The sequence below is a fragment of the Vipera ursinii genome, assembly GCF_947247035.1.
Source record: "Vipera ursinii genome assembly, chromosome: 2".
Taxonomy (NCBI): domain Eukaryota; kingdom Metazoa; phylum Chordata; class Lepidosauria; order Squamata; family Viperidae; genus Vipera; species Vipera ursinii.
Window position 1 is genome coordinate 155801804 of NC_139513.1, and position 27125 is coordinate 155828928.

A 27125-nucleotide genomic window follows, 5' to 3' on the forward strand; every position below is an offset into this window, starting at 1 on the left:
ACAAACATATCCGTGGACGTGATTCTACATCCTTACACCAGAAGTCGCAAAGCGCGCAAATAATACATTTCGGATTTTCAAATAAAATAGCACCACGCATTTGCGATCTTCCGAGACGGCAAGCGCTCGTTATCTTGATTGGTTGCTACGATGACTTTACCTTGGCCAATTGTTACTCATCAGACGCTTTCAACTGCAGCGTGTGCTGGCGCTCGCCATCGTGATTGGTTCGGTGGACCGACCCAATCCAGTTTTTCCAGGTTTTCAAGAACGCCTCGACTCTCCCCGTCGTAGTCACTTCCCTTACAACGGCCAATAGGAAGCCCTCAATGTGATAACTGACATCTCCTAGGACCGTAGGAATTGATGGAAAGGAAAGGGCGGAATGAGTCACCGAGGCCGCCTTCACTCAGGGCAATAACAGGACGGAGCGGTGAGAGGAAGATGGCGGCAGAGGTGCTTCGGTTGTCGGCCTCCTGCGGCCTTTTTGTGCTCTTTACAGCGTTTTCGATGCTGGGGCAGGGCGAGTCGTTTGGCACCTTGAACCTGCACGAGCTGAGCGAGCTGAAATATGGCATTGAGATCGGCGCGGAGCCTGTGATGGCCGGGCAGGTAAAGCGATTTAGGGCCGAATTGGGGTGGGTGGAAAGCGGAGTGTCCGGGAATCTAAAGAGAATGCGATTTGTTCAGCGGACCCGAAGGAGCGCCTTGTGACGCGCGTGTGGTGGCTTCAGCCCCTTGTGTGCGCCGGATCCTCCCTCGTTCGCAGAAACCCACCATTGGCTGAAGAGAAAATCCAGTTTGTATGCAGCAGCTGCCTCGAAAGGACTCAACCCCTCACCTTTATTCAGAAGGCAAATTTGTTACCGGTAGTTTTCCAAGATCACCCTAGAATGCAGGAAATGTGTGTATGTAAGAATGCAGAGGAGGAGAAACGTTGAATGATTAACTGTGATCAGAGCATTGCAACCCGTGCAACGAGGAAAATTGTGAACTTTTAGTTGGCGAGGAAAATTGTGAACTTTTAGTTGGCGTTGCCTTTTTTGGGTTGGTTTTTTTTTTGAGATCTATAGTTTCTTCTCTCAAATATGCTCTTGCCACTGACGCCACTACCACCCTGTTACCTTTTTATGAGTCTCTCTTCAAACTGTTTCTTTCTACATGGTATTATCATTTTAATTCATGATTTCGGTAGCATATGTGGTTCAGAATATGCTTTACATGCAGAAAGTCTCACATTCAGGCTTGATTGATTTTGTGCCATCAAGTCATTTTTGACTTTCAGCGACCAAAGAGATTAGAGATAAAGATGAGCTCTTGCAAGTCTCCCAATGGTGCAATCATTGCCACTGTAACCGAATCCATCTGCTTGTTGTCCTCTTCTTTTTCACGTTTCCCACCTTTACAGCTTTTTTCATAATGTATCCAAAGTAGGATAATTTGAGTATCGTTTGTCCCTCAAGTAAAATCAATTAGTTTGTTTTCTTAGCTGTTCACAGTATCAGGAGTCTTCTCCAACACCAAAGTTCCAAACAGGGCAATATTCTTTCTATCTTCTTTAAAGTCCACCTTTTACATTCATAGTGTACTACAATCACAGATAAGGTAACGGACTGAGATGAGGTTGAAGTGGGTTATTTCCAATTTTAGAAACACACAATACCTTGTAAGAATTGTTTATTTAGTGTAGAATATTTTCATTATGGAAGTATGGAGTAATGCAATACTTAGTTTTAGATGCAGCATTATATAACTCACGGGTGTCAATCTTGCCATGTCACATGACATGTCACTACATATTGCAACTTTTTTTGCATTGCTGGAGCTGGCGTGGCCTCCGCATGATGCAACTGGCCTGTGGGCTGGCAGTTAGACACCCCTGATAAATGTTACTGGTTAAGATTTTTGTTTTCAGAAGTAGAATAAAAGTTATAATCTGAGATACTGCTGTGCAAAGTTCACCTTTCATGCAAAAAAATAATTTAGTGTTCTGATCATATAGCACTACCGTGATGTAATGCAATGTACAGAGTTTCCTAAAATATAGACAGTGTGATGTATTGGTAAATAAGTGCTCCTGAAAACTGTTAAATTCTATGTCAAGTCACATTATAAAACCTGTTCCATCTGTAATATATGGTTAGTTATTTATAGAGACGGTCTGTCTCATAATATGTTGCAGAAATGATAATGAGATGGCTGGTGTTCCTGCAATATATTTTCTCACAATAAGTAAACTTCTCACTGGGCCATTTATAGGATAGGGGAGATAGAAGTAATTCCTTTATACCAGGGGTCTTCAAACTTGGCCCTTTTATGACTTGTGGACTTCAACTCCCAGAATTCCCAGAATTCCTCAGCCAGCATGCCTGGCTGAGGAATTCTAGGAGTTGAAGTCCACAAGTCATAAAAGGGCCAAGTTTGAAGACCCCTAATTTATACAATATTCTTAACAGCCTTCCCTAATGCAGCAGTGGGTGAAAGAATTACTGGATCAAAATTACCCCAAATGGGTGTTTACTTTCAGGTATTTGGTTCATTCTTAAGATTAGAAAAAGCATTACGTTAAAACCATTTAGGAATTGGTTAAAATGCTTTTAGCAAATACTGTTTGGGCCTTTAATAGTGCAGTGTGTATACAAAGAACATAATGTCTGGATATTCAATATCCTTGGACTTACAGTAGAAGCAGAATCAGAATATATTTTTTTTTAAAAAAAATCAGTATATGTCCAAAACATATCCATGTAAGTGGAACTGTCTAACTCAGATCATGATCTGTGTTTTAAAGAGAGTTAAAACAATGCAGCAGATTATACATTTTAGTGCTTAAAGCAATATCTAATCTATATAGTGAATAAGCAATTGAAGGAGTGTAGCAAAGTATTGAGGAGAAGTGCCTAACCTAAAGACAGTGTCATCTTATTTGGTAACTAAGAGAACAATTATTATTTTTAGTAACATTTAAAATCAGTTTCATCTATATTAATACTGAACAGCAAGCTGCTTGAGTTGTTATCTGAATTATCTACAATTAGCCCAAATAGAGAACATTAGTAAGGTAATGCAGAACTTTTCAGAATTGTTAATAGAGGAAGTTTTGAAATGCAGTCCTGTTTTGATACAATAGTGCCTTTGCCCTTGGTGTAGGTTCATTTTTTTGTTTCAGTACCTGAAGAGGCTGCCAAAATCTTGTTAATACTTAGTTTTTTTTTTCACATTTTAAGTCATTCGTGTACTTGCTGAGCATTGTCAGGTGCTAACAGTGACCATCTCAGGCCCTTGTCAACTATTTTGGTGCTCTCTCTGCTTCTTATAGTATGTAACCTTGCTCTTATGGGAAATAGTGATTTACTTAGCAATGTGTCACAATGGGTTTATGTTTACTACTCTGGCAAAAGTTGCATCATCATACCTGAGGATTGCACCATCTACGCAACCCCATGAGAAATTGAAGATTTATTACTAGAGGTAGCTTCAGCTCTATTGCCATTTATATCCTTTGTATTTAGAAGAGACTGGTATTAAACCTGTTGAAGCCAAGTGATTTCTGTACTATATTATACTTGCTTCTCATTTGATTTGCTGCTTACTCTGGAAACAGTCACATAACTCGTAATGGTTATATGGTCATTTCTTATTTTACATCCAGGGTGGGCCACCTGACACTCTGGGCTACCCATGCAGATTAGCCTAGTTTCAAATGCCCTCAGCAAATACAGAGTTCTGCTAAGCAATACTGTTCTGTCTGCCTTTGCCTAGTGCTCGGGAGAGAGGAAAGAAAATGACAAGGGGGCATTCAAAGGAATCCTTGTCCCCTGCTTGCTTCAACCCTTCTACCATATTATCCCTAATGAAATCACTTTGACACACGCAACAAGATTGGCCATCCTACTTTACTGCTATGCTACATATTGGTAATTTGGCTGTCCGCAACCTAGACTATAGGTTCCAACGTCCATGATCATTGACCATGCACGATGGGGGTGTTGCAAGTTATTTTCAGTCCCATTTGGGAATACCCTGATTGGGGTAAGCTAAACTAAAGAACTTCAGATGACTGGAATTAGAGGGCCAATCTGGTTTTGGGATTTTGGGGTATGAAGGATATTTATGAGAAATCAAATGCCCAGTAGACTTTGAATGAAATGTGTGGATCTTTCTGCTATGCTGGCCCAGAGGTTTTCCTGAATTGACTGCAAGTTAGCTGTTGGCATCTTCTGTGAAGTACTTTAATTAAGAATTATTGAAGTATGCAACTTTACAATCCAGTTTTGTCAGTTAAGTGCATTTGTAAATCAGTCTACTGCTGTTTGAAGGCTAATGTTTCTTGGGGAACCAGTATCCAGAAGCACAGTCACGGAATTGGAAACTCCTATCCTCCCAAACCTGATTTAATTTGCTTGTTGTACACTTTAAATCTTTTATAATCTTTATTCCCCCTTCCACTATTATTATGCCCATCAGAATTTGCTGCAGTGCTTCCTACCTGCTGTTGTGGATATTCTGAATTTGCCAAATCCCACCCTACTGAGATTTAGATTGCATTCTTATGCTAAAGTAGTCCCCCTAATACCATCAAAGAGAACTTTGGAAGAATTTGGTGCTCTTCTCTGATACCTGGGACTTATTTTAATAAGCATCTGATTATTATGTAAATCGGATTTCCTAATAGTGTGGTGATCCTAATATTTTATTCCTAATGGTATTGTAGATAGAGATGCTTGTGGTAACAGGTGCCATTATTTAATAGGCTGTGAAGTTTACTGTGGTTACTGATTATTAAACTAGTTGCATAAAGAAGACAACCTATGGAGGATTTTAAATTTTTTGTCATTGTGATCCTGAATCATTTGGTAAAATGCCTAACTAATAAATTTATTTTATATAGTTATTTTCCATGAACATTAGGGCTGTGTGGTATTTTGCTTTTAAAGGGGAAATATAATTTGGATTAAATGGGACACTTTTATAGGCATCACCTATTGGCAGTAACTTAAAGTTGTGGCATTTCCTCTCCCCCCCCCAAGAATTATGTTTTACTGTATGTTTGGCTTTAAGGATCTCCCCCCCCCCTCCAATCTGAAGCATATTGTTTTTCTTTGACTCTTCTTTGACTCTGAAGTTCTAAATTCTAATGTGCAGCAATTCTCAGCACTGTTTCAGAGGACATTCTGAAAGGAAAATGTTAATTAACTAAATCACAGACACTGTTGACTTGCTGGTAGGTCCTTCTGGGATGACTGGAATTGCTGTGTGCTTTCTATTCTAAGTGATGACCCTTGGGATAGTGCGTTAAGTTGTGTTCTGAAAAGCAATGGTATGCTGGCAGCCATTCTAATTTAGTGAGTGGTGGAGAGGTTCCTTCAAGATGTTAGACTGTGCCAACTTAATGCAGGTGTGTGAACAGCAATTTGCCTTGTGAGATTTTTCTCTGCATTTAGGTATGCATTGGTTGTCAGCTTTCGATTTTTTTTCCCCTGAGCAATCAGGCAGAAATATTTATAAATCTTTTTGAGAAGTCAGCGTGGGCTGTGTGATATGTGAACGCCTTTGGTGGCTCGGTGAAGCAGGGAGTTTTATTTTGTAGGCAGTTTGTTTGAAGCAGACCTCAAACAGCTGCTTGATTCGTGCTGATGTAAGGCCTTTGGGCTTATTGAGCAGGAGTTGTTAGAAGGGTTATCAGGGTTTTTGGTTTTTTTTAGAAAAATCCTGAACGCTGCCCCCAAAACAATTTGTCTGCCCTCAGCAGTATTCCCTTGCCATGTGCTGCTGTAGATGCAGCAAAGTGGACAGATATATAGGCAGTCCTTACAACCATTTGTTTAACAACCATTTGAATTTAGAATGGCCCTGAAAACCGGTCCTTGCACTTATAACTTGTCACAACGTCCCCAAGGTCATGTGATCAGAATGTGGGACGCTTGGCAACTGGCATACATTTATGATGGTTGCAGCATCCCAGGGTCCTGTGATCACCATTTGTGACCTTCTCAGGGTGCTTCTGGCAAGCAGCCAATGAGGAATCTGGATTCACTTAATGTCTGCATGATTTATGTAATGACCACAACAAAAAAGGTTGTAAAATCAGGCATGATTCACCTAACAAACATGTTGCTTAGTGATGGAAGTTCAGGTGGTAGTAAATCAAGGACTACCTGTAATTGCATTTTTTTCTGTGACAAGAACTGAACCCAGGGGTAGGCAACCTCGGCTCTTTTATGACTCATGGACTTCAATTCCCAGAATTCCTGAGCCAGCATAGCTGGAGTTGAAGTCCATGAGTCATAAAAGAGCTGAGGTTGCCTACCCCTGACTGAACCTTACAGAATTGCTGCTGCCTTCTATGGGGAACAGAATTTATTTTTCAGTTCTTTGGGCTCTATTAAGGATCCTAAAGTGAATGAGGCATGCTTTGAAATTAAATTGCATTGTGTACCACAAAATAGAAATGTAAAAGCCATTCTGACTTTGTTTTGCTTCTAATATTTCCTATGTGAAGTTTTCTGCAGAGATTACAAATTACATTAATATAATTACAGTTAATACACAAGAAAAATATAACAGCTGATATTCTACGTTGGGAATTACGGTACATGCTAATATAGCATTGAAGAGTTTGTTAGAACCTCCATTTAGTCATAGATGATGATTGCAGTACAGTGGGTATCTATGTTAATCTACTGAGGTTCAGTTGCTATTATTTCTAACTAAGTAGATATAGAATTGTAGGCTAAGAGGAATATCAACCAGCTAAAATATGCTGGTGTTATATTGTTGTTGTTTGCGAAGTCGTGTCCGACCCATCGCAACCCCATGGACAACGTTCCTCCAGGCCTTCCTGTCCTCTACCATCTTCTGGAGTCCATTTAAGCTCACGCTTACTGCTTCAATGACTCCATCCAGCCACCTCATTCTCTGTCTTCCCTTTCTTCTCTTGCCCTCAATCTTTCCGAGCATTAGGCACTTCTCTAGTGAGTCCTTCCTTCTCATTAGGTGGCCAAAGTATTTGAGTTTCAGCTTCAGGATCTGGCCTTCTAAAAAGTAGTCAGGGTTGATCTCCTCTAGGACTGACCGGTTTGATCGCCTTGCAGTCCAAGGGACTCGCAGGAGTCTTCTCCAGCACCATAGTTCAAAGGCCTCAATTCTTTGGTGCTCAGCCTTTTTTATGGTCCAACGTTCACAGCCATACCTTGCAACTGGGAAGACCATAGCCTTGACTATATGCACTTTTGTTGGCAGGGTGATGTCTCTGCTTTTTAGTGTGCTGTCTAGATTTGCCATGGCTTTCCTCCCTAGGAGCAAGCGTCTTTTAATTTCTTGGCTACAGTCCCCATCTGCAGTGATCTTGGAGCCCAGGAAAATAAAATCTGTCACTACCTCCATTTCTTCCCCATCTATTTGCCAGGAATTGAGAGGGCCGGATGCCATGATCTTGGTTTTCTTAATGTTAAGTTTCAACCCAACTTTTGCACTCTCCTTCACTCGCAACAAGAGGCTCCTTAGTTCCTCTGGTGTTATATTAAGAATAAAATATTAGTCTTTTATTCATTGGCATCCTTCAGTCTCGCGAGACTATGGTATCGTGCTCTGGAAAGAGGTCCTAAAGCAAGTCTTTTTTGTGCTGTTAATTAACAGCAATTTATTAAGAACTGCAATTCATTAATTAAAAACAGTGGTTTCTTAATTAAGAGGAGACGCAATGTCTCAGTGATTAAAGATGCTGAGTTTGTCAGCTGGAAAGCTGAAGCCTGGGTTTGAGACCTGGGATGCTGTGCAACAGGATGAGCTCCTGTTACTAGCTCCAGCTCCTGCCCACCTAGCAATTTGAAAGCATGCAGATGGGAGTAGATAAATAGGTACCACTTCAATGGGAAGGTAACAGTGTTTCGTGCACCTCAGCCTAAAGTGCTGGCTACATGACCACGGAAAATGTCTTTGGACAATGCTGGCTCTCTTGGCTAAGAAACGGAGATGAACACCATGCCTTAAAGTCAGACATAACCTTTACCTTTTAATTACTGTATCTTGTTGAAGATCATTAAAGATGACTTCATTTGAAGCTTTTGGGATCTGACAGTTTAGAGCAGGGGTGTCAAACTCAATTTCATTGAGGGCCGCATCAGCATTGCGGTTGCCCTCAGGGGCCCAGGTGGGTGTGGCCAGGGTGGGCATGGCCTACTGGGTGGGCGTGGCTAGAGTGCGTATGGCCTGCTGGGTGGGCATGGCCAGCTCTACATCGTTCGCATCAAGGGTGCCTATGGGGGGCTGGGCAGGAGTGGGACAGATCTGAGGGTCTCTGGCAGAAGGAGGGTCTCTGGGCCAGGGCCAAGGCAGTGGGGGCCGTTCCCTCACTGTTTCCAGGATGGCTTCGCGGGCCACATGAAACCACTTCGTGGGCTGGATCTGGACCCCGGGCCTTGTGTTTGAAATGTCTGGTTTAGAGTACTCAGTTTATATCTAACCCTCTTCTATGCTCCTATTAGATCTTGTGTGTAGTCTATCTTTGTTGAGGTACAAACAACACACAGAATATGGTAATAAGCACGAAACGTCCTGAGAAGCATATTAGTTTTTTTTTAAAGTGTTAAAGCCATTAGGAGGAGTGCTCAGAGTCAAATCCTCCTTTCTTCCCTTCATTCTCCCAGTATTTTGGATACGAAAGAGTCGATTCCTTGCTTCCTTCTTGATCCAGTTTTGCGGAAATTGTGGAAAGAACATTTGTTGAGGTATTAATAAAGCCTTACCTGACAACATTTAGGCTCAATATCATTTTTTTATTTTGTTTTTCAAGTAGGCCGTAGCACTGCACGGAGATGCCACGTGTTAAGCTCGGCTCTGTTGATGCATATTTGATTATATAGCCTGAAGTGTTATGAAAATGGATTTGGGAAAACAGAGTCCAGAGAGATTCTCTCATTACAAAATTTACTCAATAGTTCCCTTGTTATCCAATATCCTTTCATTTGAATAAGGAGGCTCTAATAAATAAGTACATCTTCCAAGCCTAATGCCTATCTGTCCATCACCCTAAATATTTAAGATAATGAACAGGTTTTCTTTAACTGGGTTTCAGTTTATACATTATTTTTGCTGCCATAAAGTACTTCGGAAAGGAGAACACAGTACATACAGAGTACAGTTTTTGCCTACATCTCTTTTTTCTTACCACAGTTCATTCAGTGAGTGTTCAAAGTTAAAACAGCACTGAATCTAATGACTTATGACCATTTTTCATACTTAACAGCTGTTGCTGGACTCTCACAGTTTTCTTAACTTTGAATATTAAACATGGAAGCATTCGAACTCGAAAAAGATACATTACGGACCTATCCAAATCACAATGACACTACAGGCAATTTGATATAAAAGAAAATCCAGTTCTCCAACCAGTTCATAAGCTGATACTGGTCTATTTCATAATGAGAGTTCCACATTACTATTATTAATTACAAGCCCTACCAGGCAAAATATTTTTTTGAGCAGCCATTTTGAAATATTAATAAAAAGAATTTGTGTGTGTGTGTGTGTATCTGTAATGTATCTTTTTCGATTTTGAATGTTTCCATGTTTAATATTCAAAGTTAAGAAAACTGAGAGTGTGTTTGTGTGTGTGTAATAGAAAATTAGATTTAGCACAACATAGAAAACCTAGCCCAATATTTTAGCTTAGCAATACATAAATATATTTCTGCAGGACTTCCTGAAGCAAAATGATCCCATTTGAGATTTCCTGGATTGTGTCAACTTCTGGAGTTCCATATTTTCCAGATTTCCTTAGAGGTTATTGGGAGGGTGGAAGCTTCTGTTCTTTATCTTTGCTTTTAGTAATGTAATCCCAATTGTTTTATTTTAACAATGGATGGTGCTAACTCTGTCCCTTACCTTGTTTGTCTGGATGTGGATTGCAGGCTTGAGTCCTTAGCCTGCAACCTAATAGGCAAACTGAATTCACAGCGTGTACATTCTTTAATTTTGTAAAATGAAAACTGACAGAAAGAAATAGCTTGGTGCAGCTATTTAAGCTTAGTGGTCCGTCAGGTGGAAGTTTTCTGGAGCCTTTACCACAGAATTTATAAAGGATGAGGTCAACTTCCCCCCCCCCCCAGAATTCTCAGTGGGCTTTCCCTTGCCAAAGAAATACTATTAGAACTTCTGAGAGCAAGCAGATGAGTAAAATGATCAGCTTTTAAGATTCTAGAAAAGAAATAAATAACACAGGAGAAAAATACCCAAGAGGGAACAGATTCACATTTAGCTTTTCATTGGTTCATAGTATAACTTTTAAAGGGCCCGAGAAAGCCCAAATTACAAATTCCCCCCCACCAAGTCCCATTCTTTCTGTGCCTTTGACACTTGTTATCCTCACCCTCTTATTATCTGTAGCCAATTCTCAACTCTATCCATCTCTCTTTTTTATTTCTCTTTAGAGTAAGGCCACTGATGTAGTAACCATCTCTTCCAAATACAAGCAGAAGTATGAGTGTCGACTACCAGCTGCTGCAATGAAGATCCATCAAGACAAAGAGGAGAATCCACAGAGTTACACTGGACTTGGGATCTCAGAACTGCTGAAACCAATGGAAGCGGCTCCATGCCTTATTAAAGTAACTTTGGGATGGGTTTTAAACTAAGGGGACCTTGGGAGACATAGGCACAAACAAAAGACTTGGAAAACGTTTACTGAATGGGCTTTGTTAAAGGATCTGCTTTCTCATATCTCTCCTGGAGATTAGTGATAATTCTGATCCCTAATAACACAGAAAACAAGGTCATCTTAGTAAAAGCTGTTGTTATTCTTAATCACATTATAGTAATGTGAAATCCATTTATAGCTTATTTCCTTAATCTCCCCCAAATCTTTGGGAATAAATCTTTTGGTGTCCTTTTTTTTTAAAATTAATGGAGAAATTGACTGCTCAAATGAAAAATTATTTGCCAAAGGCCACCCAGTGAATCTGTATAGGGAATCATACATTTGTTTTCCAATGACCAAATCCAACAGTAACTGTCTTCAGACATCATGGAAATGTATGCAGACTATTTGTCGTTGGTAAGCATGTTGTGCAAATGTGACCCTTGCATCTTATTTAGTAAACCATAGCTTAGTATGAAACTAGCTGCTTATTTTTTTATGCCATATTGATAATACTTTCCCCCCACACACACACACAATTGTTTCTAAGGAAGAGATTTGCTTGTTATTAGACAGAACTGATATTTTTGATATTTCCTTATTAATAACCGCAGTGCCTGAAAAAAAAGAGCACTTAGAGAACTTTTGCTACCAAAAATTATATTTAAACAAACTGACTCTGAACTTTTATCTATTTTAAAAACTACTGAGGATTGAATATCCCAGTTGAATCTTAATGCCATGCTCACTGCCATAGCTTCATTTCTCCTATTCCAAATGGAGCTTGGCTTTTTAATTCTACAGGTATCTAAAATCTTTCAGCTAGATTCGGTGCATTATGTGCTCGCCCTATTTTTTTTTTTTTAATGCGGCCCAGAATTTTCTGACTGCAGAATTTTGGGATACTGCTAGTTTAGGACAGTTTTGGGGAGTTATGGGAATCGGATTGAAACTGCGAAGAAGGCACCAGGTTTCTGGCCTTTGTTTTTAGATGACTTCTGATTTCAGAAGGGTTCTTGTTTCAGTCAGTGTCTCTGATCTTTCCTTTTTCTCCCTTTTCTCTTAGACTAAAGACTGGTGGACGTATGAATTCTGCTATGGGAAACACATCCAGCAATACCACATAGAAGGTACTGATCTTCTCCTTTATTGCATGTGTGGTTGAAGTGTAAGGGAGTGGTTGAGAAATCTAAAATCCATAACTGTTAGGCTTCGTTATTGAAATCATGTGTGTGGTTTCAAGGACTCTTCGCAAGACAAGACGTTTCTTGGAATCTTAACTGCAGAGGTATTTGATCAAATCCACGATTCCCTCAGCTTGCTTGAATGAAAATATATGCAAACAATTGTGCCTCCACATACTTTCTAGAATCTTAAAAATCTCACTGTATAGTACACACCAAACTTCCGCTTTTAGTAAAAACTCACGCTTTTTGGAAAATGAAATCTGTTGCAAGATCTCTATGTTTTGCCTAAGTCTGGAAACATGCATTCTGTAATCATGGATTTTAGGCGTCTGGAAATGGGGGAGACCGACAATTGATCGGGATCTTTTGGGAAGATGCTGGGTGCAGCCTAATAACATGTGTGCAACCGATAAGGCATTAATTTGAATGTTTGCCAATTTACAGTCTTGATGGTGGTGGAGGAATTGCGCACAATCTGTTTGGCATGCTTTCCTTTTTGCCTCAGGTTGCAGCAATGAAACTTCTCATTTCGTGTTATGTTTCTTAATCAAGAATCTCAGACTTATGCATAAACAAATAGTTTTTAAGGTACCACAAAACTGTTCTGGTTTGTTGCTGCAGGTTAACGTGCCTATCTTTGGACATGGGGTGGGAGAGTGTCTCTTGAGACTCTAGCTTTCAGTTTGCTTACTGACTGTATCTCCCCTTATATTTTCCAGAATCTGAAGTCAAAGGTGACATTCTTTATCTTGGGTATTACCAGTCTGCATTTGACTGGGACAATGAAACAGCAAAGGTGGGTGTTTCCCACACCTTTAGCTCCTCCATGGTCTTGATAAGATATTCCTGAGATTAATACTTAGAGTTTAGACACAAATTAAGCCTCCTGTCTCCCAACCTGTGTTAGAATACAGTTAGAAACATTTTACTTCACTTTTTCTTAGTTGTCCCTTTCTCTCCCTGTCTGCCAATACTAAGTGCCTTGGTACCAAAGACTGCTCTATTATAGAGAAGCACAGCATGACTAGGAGCCATTAAATGCTCTGAATTTCTATTATGTATGTCTCTGAATGAAACAGAGAGTTAAATTCAAGTATTCTATGTGACATTTCCAGCATAGTGGAAATGTACTGGTTCTGTCAATTTATGTACTTGGTTATGCTCTGTGTACTTAAGCTGTACACAGTTTGTTTTACAGTATCTAAAATAGTCTTTTTATTTTAAATAGCTTATTTAAAATTTAAAATTGGCGAAATGTAAGGCTCTTTTATAGTTTGACACTAAATTGTATTGTTTCTTATCTTGTAAAATGCCTTAACTGTAGTGATCTTGGAAGGAGACCAAGAAATATTTAATACAAAGTAAAGGAATGAAATCTCCTGTTGTAGGGAGCGAATTGTAGAGTCCAGATATGTTCTTCGTTTAATTTTGCTTTCTTCTGTGGGACTACTGGCTAGGAGGGTTGTTGGCTTTCTCATTGGCTACTGCCTCATGATAGAAAGTTTGGGGCCAAAGGTTTCCTTCACTGAACAATCTGCAACAAAACGGGCTGGGGTCTCTTCAGGTCTTGATGTGTTACTCCAAGGATTGCTTCAGTATGCCTTCTAGCTTGTTGTATCATGAGGAATCCCCAGTAATCCTGTTCTTCCCCTCTCTACCCTCTTCATACAATTTATTAATAATTAGCCTTGCATACATCCAGGGGACCACAAGAAAAATCTCTGTATTTTCCTAGAGATAAAATTGCAAGAACCCTTGGGGTGCATCCTCTTTTTCCCCCCTAAATAAGTCTGGTTCTAAATAGATTTATATTTTAAAGCTACGTAGGGGAAGGGGGATGCCATTAGTCTGAAGCAATTAACTTCTAAGTTATGAACCCAGAAGTGTGGCCTGAGAGTTCTCTGGTTTTGCTTCTCACCCCAACTGCAGGCATCAAAACAACACAAGTTGAAGCGGTATCACAGTCAGACCTACGTCAATGGATCCAAGTGTAACCTGAATGGGAAGCCCAGGGAGGCTGAAGTCAGGGTAAGAAGAAAGGGAACTTGATGCACGGAATTTGGCGGAAAGCTACTGCAGAAGAAGGCTATATAGATACGGCCAGAGCAATATTCCCTCTTACGTAGGTGTATATCAGTGTCTCTAGGGCAGGGGTAGGCAACCTTGGCTCTTTTATGACACGTGGACTTCAACTCCCAGAATTCCTATGCTGGCTCAGGAATTCTGGGAGTTGAAGTCCACGAGTCATAAAAGAGTCAAGGTTGCCGACCCCTGCTCTAGGGTGTCGAGCCCCGTGGGCCTGACATACAGCGAGGGGGAGGGAAAGCCTTGCGTCGGCTCGACAGACCCTCTCCCTGCCTCTGAAAAACCTGCTGCTGCATGCCTTACCGCCCCCCCCCAATCATCGGAGGCTGCTGCCGGGCCTCCGCACACGTCACAGCCTCCCTGCTGGTCTCCTGGTAACGAGTCGAGTGCCGCTGCTGCCGCAAGCCACCGCGAGCTCTCCTCTGGCTCCACCGCCTCCCATCTGACAGCTGAACATCTGGATGGGGTGCCGCTGCCGCAGCAGGCCTTCCAAAGCTCCGAATGTACTGGCGAGGCCTGGGGGCGGTTGCAGCTTCACCTCCCCTCATTCTTCCATCTTGGAGCTGCCAGCGGCGAGGCCAGCCTTCCGGACCTAAGGATGGGACCTTACCTGGGTTATTTTCCTGTTTGGCAGCAGACTGGTGGATGTGGGAGGCCTGTAGGACACGCGGAGGGTAGTGGCAGCGTAGAGCAGCGTGAGCCGCATTGCTAAGGAAAGTTGCAAGGGGGCAGGAGGGATTATAAAGGGGTTGTGAACGGATGCTGGTTTGTGGCCTGGGAGCGGGGTCCTGTCTCTGGATGGCTATGTTTTGTTTTTTTTAATCCCATTTATATCCCGCCCTTCTCCAAAGACTCAGGGCAGCTTACAATCTAACGCACAAATCAATGTGCTTAGCAATAACCTTCATTCTATGTATATGCCTGCTTATTAGGGCTTTCGCCCCCCCCCCCCAAGCGGCATTATTACAAAGTCAGCTTATTGCCCCCAACAATCTGGGTCCTCATTTTACCTACCTCGGAAGGATGGAAGGCTGAGTGAACCTTGAGCCTGGTGGGACTCGAACCTGCACTAATTGCAGGCAGCTGGTGTTACTTAAGGACGCATTAGCCCACTGCTCCACCAAGGCTCTGTGAATCTAAACATTCACTCCCAGCGCTGACTTTTTCCTTGAGCTGATTAAAGCCTTTTTGTTGCACGTTCCTGCTTGGTGATTCCTGCTCTCATTCCGCGAAGGACGTGTTTGACATAGGGCAGACTTGAGAAACTTCAGATCCTCAGATGGTAGCATAAGATCGTTGCCTCCACATGTCTTGCAAAGGAGAGCACTAGAAGGAAGACCCCTAGTTGGATAAATAGATGTTTGATTGCTCACTTGACTAAATTACTTATGTTTGTCCCGTGGTGGCCTTACCTTTCTTCTTAGAGTCCTTCTTTCATTTGTAGTTCTGTATTTCAGAAAGAAAGAAAAATAGAATTTAATAGGCCATTAAACTACTGGTTGATCTGGGCTGAACTTCTGACTAGCATAGAATCTCAGTTGTACTGTTTTGGAGAGATTTCAGTTCCTTGCTTGCTGTTTTCAAAAATGAGATGATCCAACTACACTCCCCTTTGCTTCCCTTTTTCCCTAATTCCTGAAAGCAGTCTTGGGATAGTTTTCATGCCAGAGCCCCAAGGAGATGCAAACTTCAAAGGTAGAACGGGTCCAAAATGGATTCCAGGGCATTCTCAGTTAGAAGGGTTTCCAGGAGAAGGATGGGCAATGTTGATGCCTGAACCCCTACAGAAATGCTGCTTGGGAGAATCACAAGAAGAGCCTTGGTGGAGCAGTGGGCTAATGCCTCCTTAAGTAACACCAGCTGCCTGCAATTAGTGCAGGTTCACATCCCACCCGGCTCAAGGTTGACTCAGCCTTCCATCCTTCTGAGGTAGGTAAAATGAGGACCCAGATTGTTGGGGGCAATAAGCTGACTTTGTAATAATGCCGCTTGGGGGGGGGGGGCGAAAGCCCTAATAAGTAGGCATATACATAGAATGAAGGCTACTGCTAAGCTTGTAAGCCACCCTGAGTCTTTGGAGAAAGGCAGGATACAAATGGGATTAAAAAAAAAGGACAGGAGACTACAGTGTTCCGACGGTTGGAACTCTCATAAGTCAGTTGTCATTGGTTTTTCCTCACCTTGATTCCAGTTTTTGTGTGAGGAAGGTTCGGGAGACTACATTGCCCGTGTTGATGAGCCACAGTCCTGCTCCTATGTGCTGACAATCCATACCACCCGCATCTGCCACCACCCGTTCCTGCGGCCGCCATCCACAGCCACCCCTCAGTCCATCCGTTGTCATCCAGCCCTCAGCCCTGCTGAATATGTGGAGTATGTCAAGGCCCAAGTGTGTAAGTATACCCTGTTACTAAAGAGGGAGAAGGCCCTTCCTTCCACACCTCTCTTAGTGAGGGTGAAAACTTAAAAGACTCATACATTGTTTTCCTGAATTGTTCTCAAATTCAGTGTGAAAAACTGACTGTAGAAGCTATATGCACAGTCACATGCTGGCTTAGATCATCTTTTTTTTCTTATTTTTGATAGTTACAGCGAGGGGGAAAATAATTCGATCCCTTTCTGATTTTGTACGTTTGCCCACTGATCAAAGAAATGATCAGTCTATAATTTTAACGATACAGTAGGTTTATTTTAACAGTGAGAGACAGAGTAACAACAACAAAAATCCAGAAAAATGCATTTCCAAAAAAAAAATGATTTGCATTTTAATGAGTGAAAGAAGTATTTGACCCCTTCGCAAAACATGACTTGGTACTTAGTGGCAAAACCCTTGTCGGCAATCACAGAGATCAGACGTTTCTTGTACTTGGGCACCAGGTTTGCATACATCTCAGGAGGGATTTTGTTCCACTCCTCTTTGTGGATCCTCTCCAAGTCATTAAGGTTTCGAGGCTGACGTTTGGCAGCCCTTCAGCTCCCTCCACAGATTTTCTATGGGATTAAGGTCTGGAGACTAGCTAGGCCACTCCAGAACCTTAATGTGCTGCTTCTTGAGCCGCTCCTTTGTTGCCTTGGCCATGTCTTTTTGGGTCATTGCCATGCTGGAATACCCATTTTCAATGCCCTGGGTGAGGGAAGGAGGTTCTCACCCAAGATTTGAGGTACATGGCCTCATCCATCGTCTCTTTGATGTGGTGAAGTTGCCCTGTCCCCTTAGCAGAAAAACACCCCCAAAGCATAATATTTCCACCTCCATGTTTGACTGTGGGGATGGTATTCTTGGGGTCATAGGCAGCATTCCTCCTCCTACAAACATGGCAAGTTGAGTTGATGCCAGAGAGCTCGATTTTGGTCTCATCTGACCACAACACTTTCACCCAGTTCTCCTCTGAGTCATTCAGATGTTCATTGGCAAACTTCAGATGGGCGTGTACATGTGCTTTGCTGAGTAGGGGGACCTTGCGGGCGCTGCAGGATTTCAGTCCTTCGCGGCGTAGTGTGTGTTACCAATTGTTTTCTTGGTGACTCTGGTCCCAGCTGCCTTGAGGTCATTGACAAGATCCTCCCGTGTAGTTCTGGGATAAATCCTCACCATTCTCATGATCATTGAAACACATGAGGTGAGATCTTGTATGGAGCCCCAGACTGAAGGAGATTGACAGTTATTTTGTGTTTCTTCCATTTGCGAATAATCACACCAACTGTTGTCACCTTCTCACCAAGCTACTTGGCAATAGTCTTGTAGCCCATTCCAGCCTTGTATAGATCTACAATCTTGTCCCTGACATCCTTGGACAGTTCTTTGGTCTTGGCTATGGTGGAGAGATTGATTGATTGCTTCTGTGGACAGGTGTCTTTTATACAGGTAACAGTGCTGAGATTAGGAGCACTCCCTTTAAGAGAGTGCTCCTAATCTCAGCTCGTTACCTGTATAAAAGACTCCTGGGAGCCAGAAATCTTGCGGATTGATAGCGGATCAAATACTTATTTCACTCATTAAGATGCAAATCAATTTATAACTTTTTTGAAATGCGTTTTTCTGGATTTTTTGTTGTCATTCTGTCTCTCACTGTTAAAATAAACCTACCATTAAAATTATAGACTGATCATTTCTATGTCAGTGGGCAAACGTACAAAATCAGCAGGGGATCAAATTTTTTTCCCCCTCGCTGTACGATGGGTGCAGAACTTGGGAGGATTCTACTCGCTATATCCTACATCTAAATTGGGATATAGACCATTTAACTTCATTACACTGAAGTTGAAGGGAAAAAAAAAAGGATTGTCCTTCGATCCCATTTTCTGTGGATGACAGGATGGAGGGACGAGGCCATTGTACAGAAGTGAGAGCAGGTTACAGATTTCCCCGGAGCCATGAAGTCACTTGAGTGATTCAGACCTGGAGATTGGTTTAGTAGTGTAACTAGTGTATTATGTTAGGTGCATGTTTGTGAGGTGTGTTTAGTGGTGGTGGGGGGATGTGTTTATATTTCCCTTTAGAGGGAAACATGAGGTAGAATGCATTCTATGCATTTCTGAAGCATGCCCTGCGCCCACATGACATTTAAGAGAAAGAGTTAATAGAACTCTTTAAGGCATGAAATATCCATGCTGCTGTGTTGAATGGCCAATGTGCAAGCAGCGTGAATAGTCTATAGGTCTGAGGACCATGGTGTGTGGTGTGATGTGTCAGGGGTTGTCCATTCGAACGTTTCCTCAGCCACTGCTGCTGTTTCTCAGCTTTCCTTTAGTACTGATTAGATTGTAAAAAGAAAGCCATACCCAATACAACATTTGCAACAAAGACTCCGTTAGAGAATTCCTTTAGAGAAAATCTTGATATGATAACGATGATCTGTCCATGGATCAGACATCTCCATGGGAGGTGGAGTTTTATAGAGCATCTAATATCTTAAATTGCTGCAGCTGATACCAAGCGCAAAGTGGAGGAAATTTCGGAAGAGCTGAAGACTCTTGACACGCAACTGTGGAACGAGCAAGCTGCCAGCACTGCTACTCAGGATTCCAGTGGAAATGGTAAGCTACTGTTACCTTTCCCTAACTTGCCGCCCCCCCCACAGTTCCCATCAACCCAAGCACAGTCAGTGTGATATTCTTGAGAATATCTGCAGGGGACTAGATTAGGGAATGCAAAACCGGACTCATACAAGCATCACTGAAATTAGTTAACATAGATGGTTTTCAGTGCCAGATTCTTATCAAGAAGGGCAACAATTTGGACATGTAGGTAGAGATAGAAAAGAGAATGGGCAAAAATATCAGCCTCCTAAATAAATGCACCGTGGAGTGTTTTAGTTTTGTTCTTAAGGGTTTCCCAATGAGAGCCTTAAAGGACAGTGATTTCCATAGTCCTTAAGACTCTCTGGATGTAGAAGAGACAAATAGGCTCTACTTAGTTGCCTTCTTCATTGTATGTAAACAATACCAAACTCTCTAAAGCAGGAGACCCCATCCTGTGGTCTGGGGCCCACTACCAGGCCGTGGCCTGTTGGCCAGTGGGCTGCATGAGTGCCTGGCAGGTGTGCACATATGCGCACAAACAGCCCCCTCACACGAGCATCGTTGCGAGCGTCGTGGGTGTTTGTGGCCCCATGCGTGAGCGCTCACATCACCGCCTGCAGCCCCACTTGCACGAGAGCTCACGGCCCCACTCACATGAGCAATGGGTGTGCGTGTGCGCACATGTGTGTGCATGCGTTTACCCCCTACAAAATCATCCCTTTTTCCCCCTTCCCCCTGCTCTGGGCCACAAAAGTTTGGGGAACTCTGCTCTAAAGGTACAGTATAGGTGACTTCCCATGGCTAAAGCAAAGGAACATAGCATTGGGAGTTTTATCTTTTAATAATGCAGTGGAATTTCTTAAAAGCAGCAGTAGGGTAAAGATAACATACATACCCACAAAAATGATTAAATAATAAATAAAGAGTATTTGAATTATAGATCTCATGACAATATCGATCAGTAAAACAAATCAGTGTAAGGCAATGAAGTACTAAACTGTAAAAAGAAATCAGCTATTTTTATAATCACTGAATCTCAAAAGCTTGGGGGAAACAGCCTGGATTTATCTTAATATTGAAATAAAGCTCAAGTGCCGACCTGATTTCTGGAAGAAGTGAGTCCATAACCAGACTATCTCTTACAGAGTATCTCTCTTACTCTTTAATGCTTTTTTTTTTAAAGTAAGAATCTTCCAGGTATAACTTAGGGAGCTTTTAGGTGTAGAATAAGAACAGCACATCTCGGATTCAAATGGATAAATTAAAATTTCCTAACCCAACAATGATCAGGACAGGGCAAGATCTATGTTTACCCATTTAAATGCAGATTTCATCATTGCTTTGATGCATATCCTAATTATAATTTATGGAAGGAGGGGCAGTGCTTTAGCAATGGAAGCTGAGCTTAAGTAGTTGCTTGCATTAAGAAAAATCAACATTTTTGTATTACGGGCCTTCTGTTTTTAGTCGATAATCTTTATGTGTGATATTGAAAAAAAAAGGAAGAAAACCCAACTAAATGACTGAACTAGATATAAAAATTCAGTGTCAAAAAGTGACTGTAGAAACGACATGTATGGATCTGTGCTTGCTTAGATTACCTGTTTTTTTTTTTCATTTTTTGATAGCTACGTAGGATGGGCACAGAACTACATCCTCCTCAGTTTGTTGAACTTTTTTTGTATAGCATCTTTGGTGGGAAAAGCTTAATCCCAGAGCTCTGATTAGTAGGAGTTATTATAAAGAAGCTTAAAGTAACCGCACAACCATGCTCTGGGTTTCAAATGAGAAACTTTTCTATAAGCAAATGAAGATGGCAAGGTCCTGGTTCTTTTTTTTTTTTTTAAAAAAACCTCTTTTTACCAGATTTCTTAATCAGCTCTCCCGCCATGCCTCCGATTTCGAAACAACTGAGAAAGTTTCCTCCTTTGACTAGAAACCTCTAAAGAGGATGGCGAGGTTCTCCACCTGCTGTCATCTTGGTTCACCAATGTCTGGTCCGAAGGTGTTACAGAGATGCTTTTGCTTGGCTTGGATGTTTCCCTCTCACTTAATGCCCCTTGCCTTTGCTTCTTTGATCAGTGACCCCAGCCTCTTCTCCTCCTCTTGAGAGTGAACCTGGGGGTGGATCTGAGTTCGGGGAGAGGATGGCGCTGCACAGAGAAGGGAAAGCAACCCAGACTCCAGACCCAACAAAGGTAACTTCCTGTCACCATACTGCAACTCAATTATTCTAAAGCCGATGGATTCCTATCTCAAAACTGCTCACGCTACCTTTTGGATGGTGAGATTTTCTTTCTTCTTTTTTGCTGCAGCAGGATGGTCCTGTCTTTATTTTGCACATTTTTTCTCGTGGCATTCTGATCTGGTCGGATGATCTATTTTAATTTAATTTTGCATGCCTTGGCATCCTGCCCTTTTTAATATATATTTTCTGATGTATGAATGTACTTTACACTTAAACATTGTAAATGTAGTGGAAGGAAGCTAAAATCAGTGTAAAATCTTTGTAAAGCATGACATTTAAACAGCATTAAGCAACATTTCCTGACAGTTAGAACAATTACCGTATATACTTGAGTATAAGCCGAATTTTTCAGCCCACTTTTTGGGCTGAAAAATTCCACTTCGGCTTATACTCCAGTCAACAAAAAAAACTTACCGAGGACTTGTGCGCGGCCGAGGCTTTGGTGCTTCCGGGATCGCCCGCACCTCTCCCAAGCCACCGCCGTCCGAGACCTGCCGAAGTTTGGGGAGGTTTGGGGAGGTGCGCGCGCACCTCCCCAAACTCCGCGCCTTGCCTGCCTGCTTCTTTCCGCAGCGGAAAGAAGCAGGCAGGCAGGGCGCGGAGGAACGGAGACTTGCCGACGTTTGGGGAGGTTTGGGCGTCTCCCCAAACCTCGGCAGGTCTCCGTTCCTCCGCGCAGACCTGCCGACGTTTGGGGAGGTTTGGGCGCCTCCCCAAACCTCCCCAAACCTCGGCAGGTCTCCGTTCCTCCTGCCGACCTTTGGGGAGGTTTGGGCGCCTCCCCAAACCTCCCCAAACCTCGGCAGGTCTCCGTTCCTCCTGCCGACCTTTGGGGAGGTTTGGGCGCCTCCCCAAACCTCCCCAAACCTCGGCAGGTCTCCGTTCCTCCTGCCGACCTTTGGGGAGGTTTGGGCGCCTCCCCAAACCTCGGCAGGTCTCCGGTCCTCCGCGCAGACCTGCCGACGTTTGGGAAGGTTTGGGCGCCTCCCCAAACCTCCCCAGGTCTCCGTTCCTGTTTGGGGAGGTTTGGGCGCCTCCCCAAACCTCCCCAAACCTCGGCAGGTCTCCGTTCCTGTTTGGGGAGGTTTGGGCGCCTCCCCAAACCTCCCCAAACCTCGGCAGGTCTCCGTTCCTCCGCGCAGACTTGCCGACCTTTGGGGAGGTTTGGGCGCCTCCCCAAACGTCCCCAAACCTCGGCAGGTCTCCGTTCCTGTTTGGGGAGGTTTGGGCGCCTCCCCAAACCTCCCCAAACCTCGGCAGGTCTCCGTTCCTCCGCGCAGACCTGCCGACGTTTGGGGAGGTTTGGGCGCCTCCCCAAACGTCCCCAAACCTCGGCAGGTCTCCGTTCCTGTTTGGGGAGGTTTGGGCGCCTCCCCAAACGTCCCCAAACCTCGGCAGGTCTCCGTTCCTCCGCGCAGACCTGCCGACCTTTGGGGAGGTTTGGGCGCCTCCCCAAACGTCCCCAAACCTCGGCAGGTCTCCGTTCCTGTTTGGGGAGCTTTGGGCGCCTCCCCAAACCTCCCCAAACCTCGGCAGGTCTCCGTTCCTCCGCGCAGACCTGCCGACCTTTGGGGAGGTTTGGGCGCCTCCCCAAACCTCCCCAAACCTCGGCAGGTCTCCGTTCCTCCGCGCAGACCTGCCGACCTTTGGGGAGGTTTGGGCGCCTCCCCAAACGTCCCCAAACCTCGGCAGGTCTCCGTCCCTGTTTGGGGAGGTTTGGGCGCCTCCCCAAACGTCCCCAAACCTCGGCAGGTCTCCGTTCCTGTTTGGGGAGGTTTGGGCGCCTCCCCAAACCTCCCCAAACCTCGGCAGGTCTCCGTTCCTCCGCGCAGACCTGCCGACCTTTGGGGAGGTTTGGGCGCCTCCCCAAACGTCCCCAAACCTCGGCAGGTCTCCGTTCCTGTTTGGGGAGGTTTGGGCGCCTCCCCAAACCTCCCCAAACCTCGGCAGGTCTCCGTTCCTCCGCGCAGACCTGCCGACGTTTGGGGAGGTTTGGGCGCCTCCCCAAACGTCCCCAAACCTCGGCAGGTCTCCGTTCCTCCGCGCAGACCTGCCGACCTTTGGGGAGGTTTGGGCGCCTCCCCAAACGTCCCCAAACCTCGGCAGGTCTCCGTTCCTGTTTGGGGAGGTTTGGGCGCCTCCCCAAACGTCCCCAAACCTCGGCAGGTCTCCGTTCCTCCGCACAGACCTGCCGACCTTTGGGGAGGTTTGGGCGCCTCCCCAAACGTCCCCAAACCTCGGCAGGTCTCCGTTCCTGTTTGGGGAGCTTTGGGCGCCTCCCCAAACCTCCCCAAACCTCGGCAGGTCTCCGTTCCTCCGCGCAGACCTGCCGACCTTTGGGGAGGTTTGGGCGCCTCCCCAAACCTCCCCAAACCTCGGCAGGTCTCCGTTCCTGTTTGGGGAGGTTTGGGCGCCTCCCCAAACCTCCCCAAACCTCGGCAGGTCTCCGTTCCTCCGCGCAGACCTGCCGACCTTTGGGGAGGTTTGGGCGCCTCCCCAAACGTCCCCAAACCTCGGCAGGTCTCCGTTCCTGTTTGGGGAGGTTTGGGCGCCTCCCCAAACGTCCCCAAACCTCGGCAGGTCTCCGTTCCTCCGCGCAGACCTGCCGACCTTTGGGGAGGTTTGGGCGCCTCCCCAAACGTCCCCAAACCTCGGCAGGTCTCCGTTCCTGTTTGGGGAGGTTTGGGCGCCTCCCCAAACGTCCCCAAACCTCGGCAGGTCTCCGTTCCTGTTTGGGGAGGTTTGGGCGCCTCCCCAAACCTCGGCAGGTCTCCGTTCCTCCGCGCAGACCTGCCGACCTTTGGGGAGGTTTGGGCGCCTCCCCAAACGTCCCCAAACCTCGGCAGGTCTCCGTTCCTGTTTGGGGAGGTTTGGGCGCCTCCCCAAACGTCCCCAAACCTCGGCAGGTCTCCGTTCCTCCGCGCAGACCTGCCGACCTTTGGGGAGGTTTGGGCGCCTCCCCAAACGTCCCCAAACCTCGGCAGGTCTCCGTTCCTGTTTGGGGAGGTTTGGGCGCCTCCCCAAACGTCCCCAAACCTCGGCAGGTCTCCGTTCCTCCGCGCAGACCTGCCGACCTTTGGGGAGGTTTGGGCGCCTCCCCAAACGTCCCCAAACCTCGGCAGGTCTCCGTTCCTGTTTGGGGAGGTTTGGGCGCCTCCCCAAACCTCCCCAAACCTCGGCAGGTCTCCGTTCCTCCGTGCAGACCTGCCGACCTTTGGGGAGGTTTGGGCGCCTCCCCAAACGTCCCCAAACCTCGGCAGGTCTCCGTTCCTGTTTGGGGAGGTTTGGGCGCCTCCCCAAACCTCCCCAAACCTCGGCAGGTCTCCGTTCCTCCGCGCAGACCTGCCGACGTTTGGGGAGGTTTGGGCGCCTCCCCAAACCTCCCCAAACCTCGGCAGGTCTCCGTTCCTGTTTGGGGAGGTTTGGGCGCCTCCCCAAACGTCCCCAAACCTCGGCAGGTCTCCGTTCCTCCGCGCAGACCTGCCGACGTTTGGGGAGGTTTGGGCGCCTCCCCAAACCTCCCCAAACCTCGGCAGGTCTCCGTTCTTCCTGCCGACCTTTGGGGAGGTTTGGGCGCCTCCCCAAACCTCCCCAAACCTCGGCAGTTCTGCGCGGAGGAACGGAGACCTGCCGAGGTTTGGGGAGGCGCCCAAACCTCCCCAAACAGGAACGGAGACCTGCCGAGGTTTGGGGACGTTTGGGGAGGCGCCCAAACCTCCCCAAAGGTCGGCAGGTCTGCGCGGAGGAACGGAGACCTGCCGAGGTTTGGGGACGTTTGGGGAGGCGCCCAAACCTCCCCAAACAGGAACGGAGACCTGCCGAGGTTTGGGGACGTTTGGGGAGGCGCCCAAACCTCCCCAAAGGTCGGCAGGTCTGCGCGGAGGAACGGAGACCTGCCGAGGTTTGGGGACGTTTGGGGAGGCGCCCAAACCTCCCCAAACAGGAACGGAGACCTGCCGAGGTTTGGGGACGTTTGGGGAGGCGCCCAAACCTCCCCAAAGGTCGGCAGGTCTGCGCGGAGGAACGGAGACCTGCCGAGGTTTGGGGAGGTTTGGGGAGGCGCCCAAACCTCCCCAAACAGGAACGGAGACCTGCCGAGGTTTGGGGACGTTTGGGGAGGCGCCCAAACCTCCCCAAACAGGAACGGAGACCTGCCGAGGTTTGGGGACGTTTGGGGAGGCGCCCAAACCTCCCCAAAGGTCGGCAGGTCTGCACGGAGGAACGGAGACCTGCCGAGGTTTGGGGAGGCGCCCAAACCTCCCCAAACAGGAACGGAGACCTGCCGAGGTTTGGGGACGTTTGGGGAGGCGCCCAAACCTCCCCAAAGGTCGGCAGGTCTGCGCGGAGGAACGGAGACCTGCCGAGGTTTGGGGACGTTTGGGGAGGCGCCCAAACCTCCCCAAACAGGAACGGAGACCTGCCGAGGTTTGGGGACGTTTGGGGAGGCGCCCAAACCTCCCCAAAGGTCGGCAGGTCTGCGCGGAGGAACGGAGACCTGCCGAGGTTTGGGGACGTTTGGGGAGGCTCCCAAACCTCCCCAAACAGGAACGGAGACCTGCCGAGGTTTGGGGACGTTTGGGGAGGCGCCCAAACCTCCCCAAAGGTCGGCAGGTCTGCGCGGAGGAACGGAGACCTGCCGAGGCTTGGGGAGGTTTGGGGAGGCGCCCAAACCTCCCCAAACAGGAACGGAGACCTGCCGAGGTTTGGGGACGTTTGGGGAGGCGCCCAAACCTCCCCAAACAGGAACGGAGACCTGCCGAGGTTTGGGGACGTTTGGGGAGGCGCCCAAACCTCCCCAAAGGTCGGCAGGTCTGCGCGGAGGAACGGAGACCTGCCGAGGTTTGGGGACGTTTGGGGAGGCGCCCAAACCTCCCCAAACAGGAACGGAGACCTGCCGAGGTTTGGGGACGTTTGGGGAGGCGCCCAAACCTCCCCAAAGGTCGGCAGGTCTGCGCGGAGGAACGGAGACCTGCCGAGGTTTGGGGACGTTTGGGGAGGCGCCCAAACCTCCCCAAACAGGAACGGAGACCTGCCGAGGTTTGGGGACGTTTGGGGAGGCGCCCAAACCTCCCCAAAGGTCGGCAGGTCTGCGCGGAGGAACGGAGACCTGCCGAGGCTTGGGGAGGTTTGGGGAGGCGCCCAAACCTCCCCAAACAGGAACGGAGACCTGCCGAGGTTTGGGGACGTTTGGGGAGGCGCCCAAACCTCCCCAAACAGGAACGGAGACCTGCCGAGGTTTGGGGACGTTTGGGGAGGCGCCCAAACCTCCCCAAAGGTCGGCAGGTCTGCGCGGAGGAACGGAGACCTGCCGAGGTTTGGGGAGGCGCCCAAACCTCCCCAAAGGTCGGCAGGAGGAACGGAGACCTGCCGAGGTTTGGGGAGGTTTGGGGAGGCGCCCAAACCTCCCCAAAGGTCGGCAGGAGGAACGGAGACCTGCCGACGGCTACACAGGGTATTCCTGTGTATTCAGGCTTGCAAAATGGCGGATCGAGCCTCTGCTGGCGGCAGAGGCTTGCAGAACGGCGGATCGGCTTATACTCGAGTCAATAACTTTTTCCAGTTTTTGGGGGTGAAATTGGGGGTCTCGGCTTATACTCGAGTCGGCTTATACTCAAGTATATACGGTAATCAATGGAAGGAGTTGCCTCCAGAAATTGTGGGTGCTCCAATGCTGGAGGTTTTTAAGAAGAGGCGACCATTTGTCTGAAATGGTATAGGGTTTCCTACTTGAGCAGGGGGTTGGACTAGAAGACCTCCAAGGTCCCTTCCAACTCTTATTCTGTTAAAGCTACTGAAAGCAGCAGAGACTAAAAATATCAGAGCTAAAATTACTTAAAATGCCAACAGCAATAGAAGTGCAGGAAATTAAAAGGAGAACTGAAAGATTGTTTGTGCTAAAAAAATAACAGAGCGTACATCAAGCAAATGTCTCTGGGGAAACAGGTGG

The 27125-nt window shown here is 46.1% G+C and overlaps 1 protein-coding gene across 4 annotated transcripts in view; it reads left to right on the top strand.

Moving 5' to 3' along the window:
* The first annotated feature begins 380 nt into the window (after window positions 1–380).
* OS9 (OS9 endoplasmic reticulum lectin) overlaps window positions 381–27125 on the top strand; it is a 47206-nt gene continuing 20461 nt past the window's right edge. For 3 of the 4 annotated variants that reach the window (XM_083356680.1, XM_083356682.1, XM_083356679.1), the window contains exons 1-8: window positions 381–612; window positions 10431–10607; window positions 11703–11766; window positions 12543–12619; window positions 13753–13851; window positions 16100–16301; window positions 18835–18945; window positions 21013–21128. In XM_083356680.1, the coding sequence (XP_083212806.1) occupies window positions 445–612; window positions 10431–10607; window positions 11703–11766; window positions 12543–12619; window positions 13753–13851; window positions 16100–16301; window positions 18835–18945; window positions 21013–21128 (1014 nt within the window). In that variant the 5' untranslated portion in view covers window positions 381–444. The remainder of the gene's footprint in view (window positions 613–10430; window positions 10608–11702; window positions 11767–12542; window positions 12620–13752; window positions 13852–16099; window positions 16302–18834; window positions 18946–21012; window positions 21129–27125) is intronic. The other variant, XM_083356681.1, reaches the window with a different exon arrangement.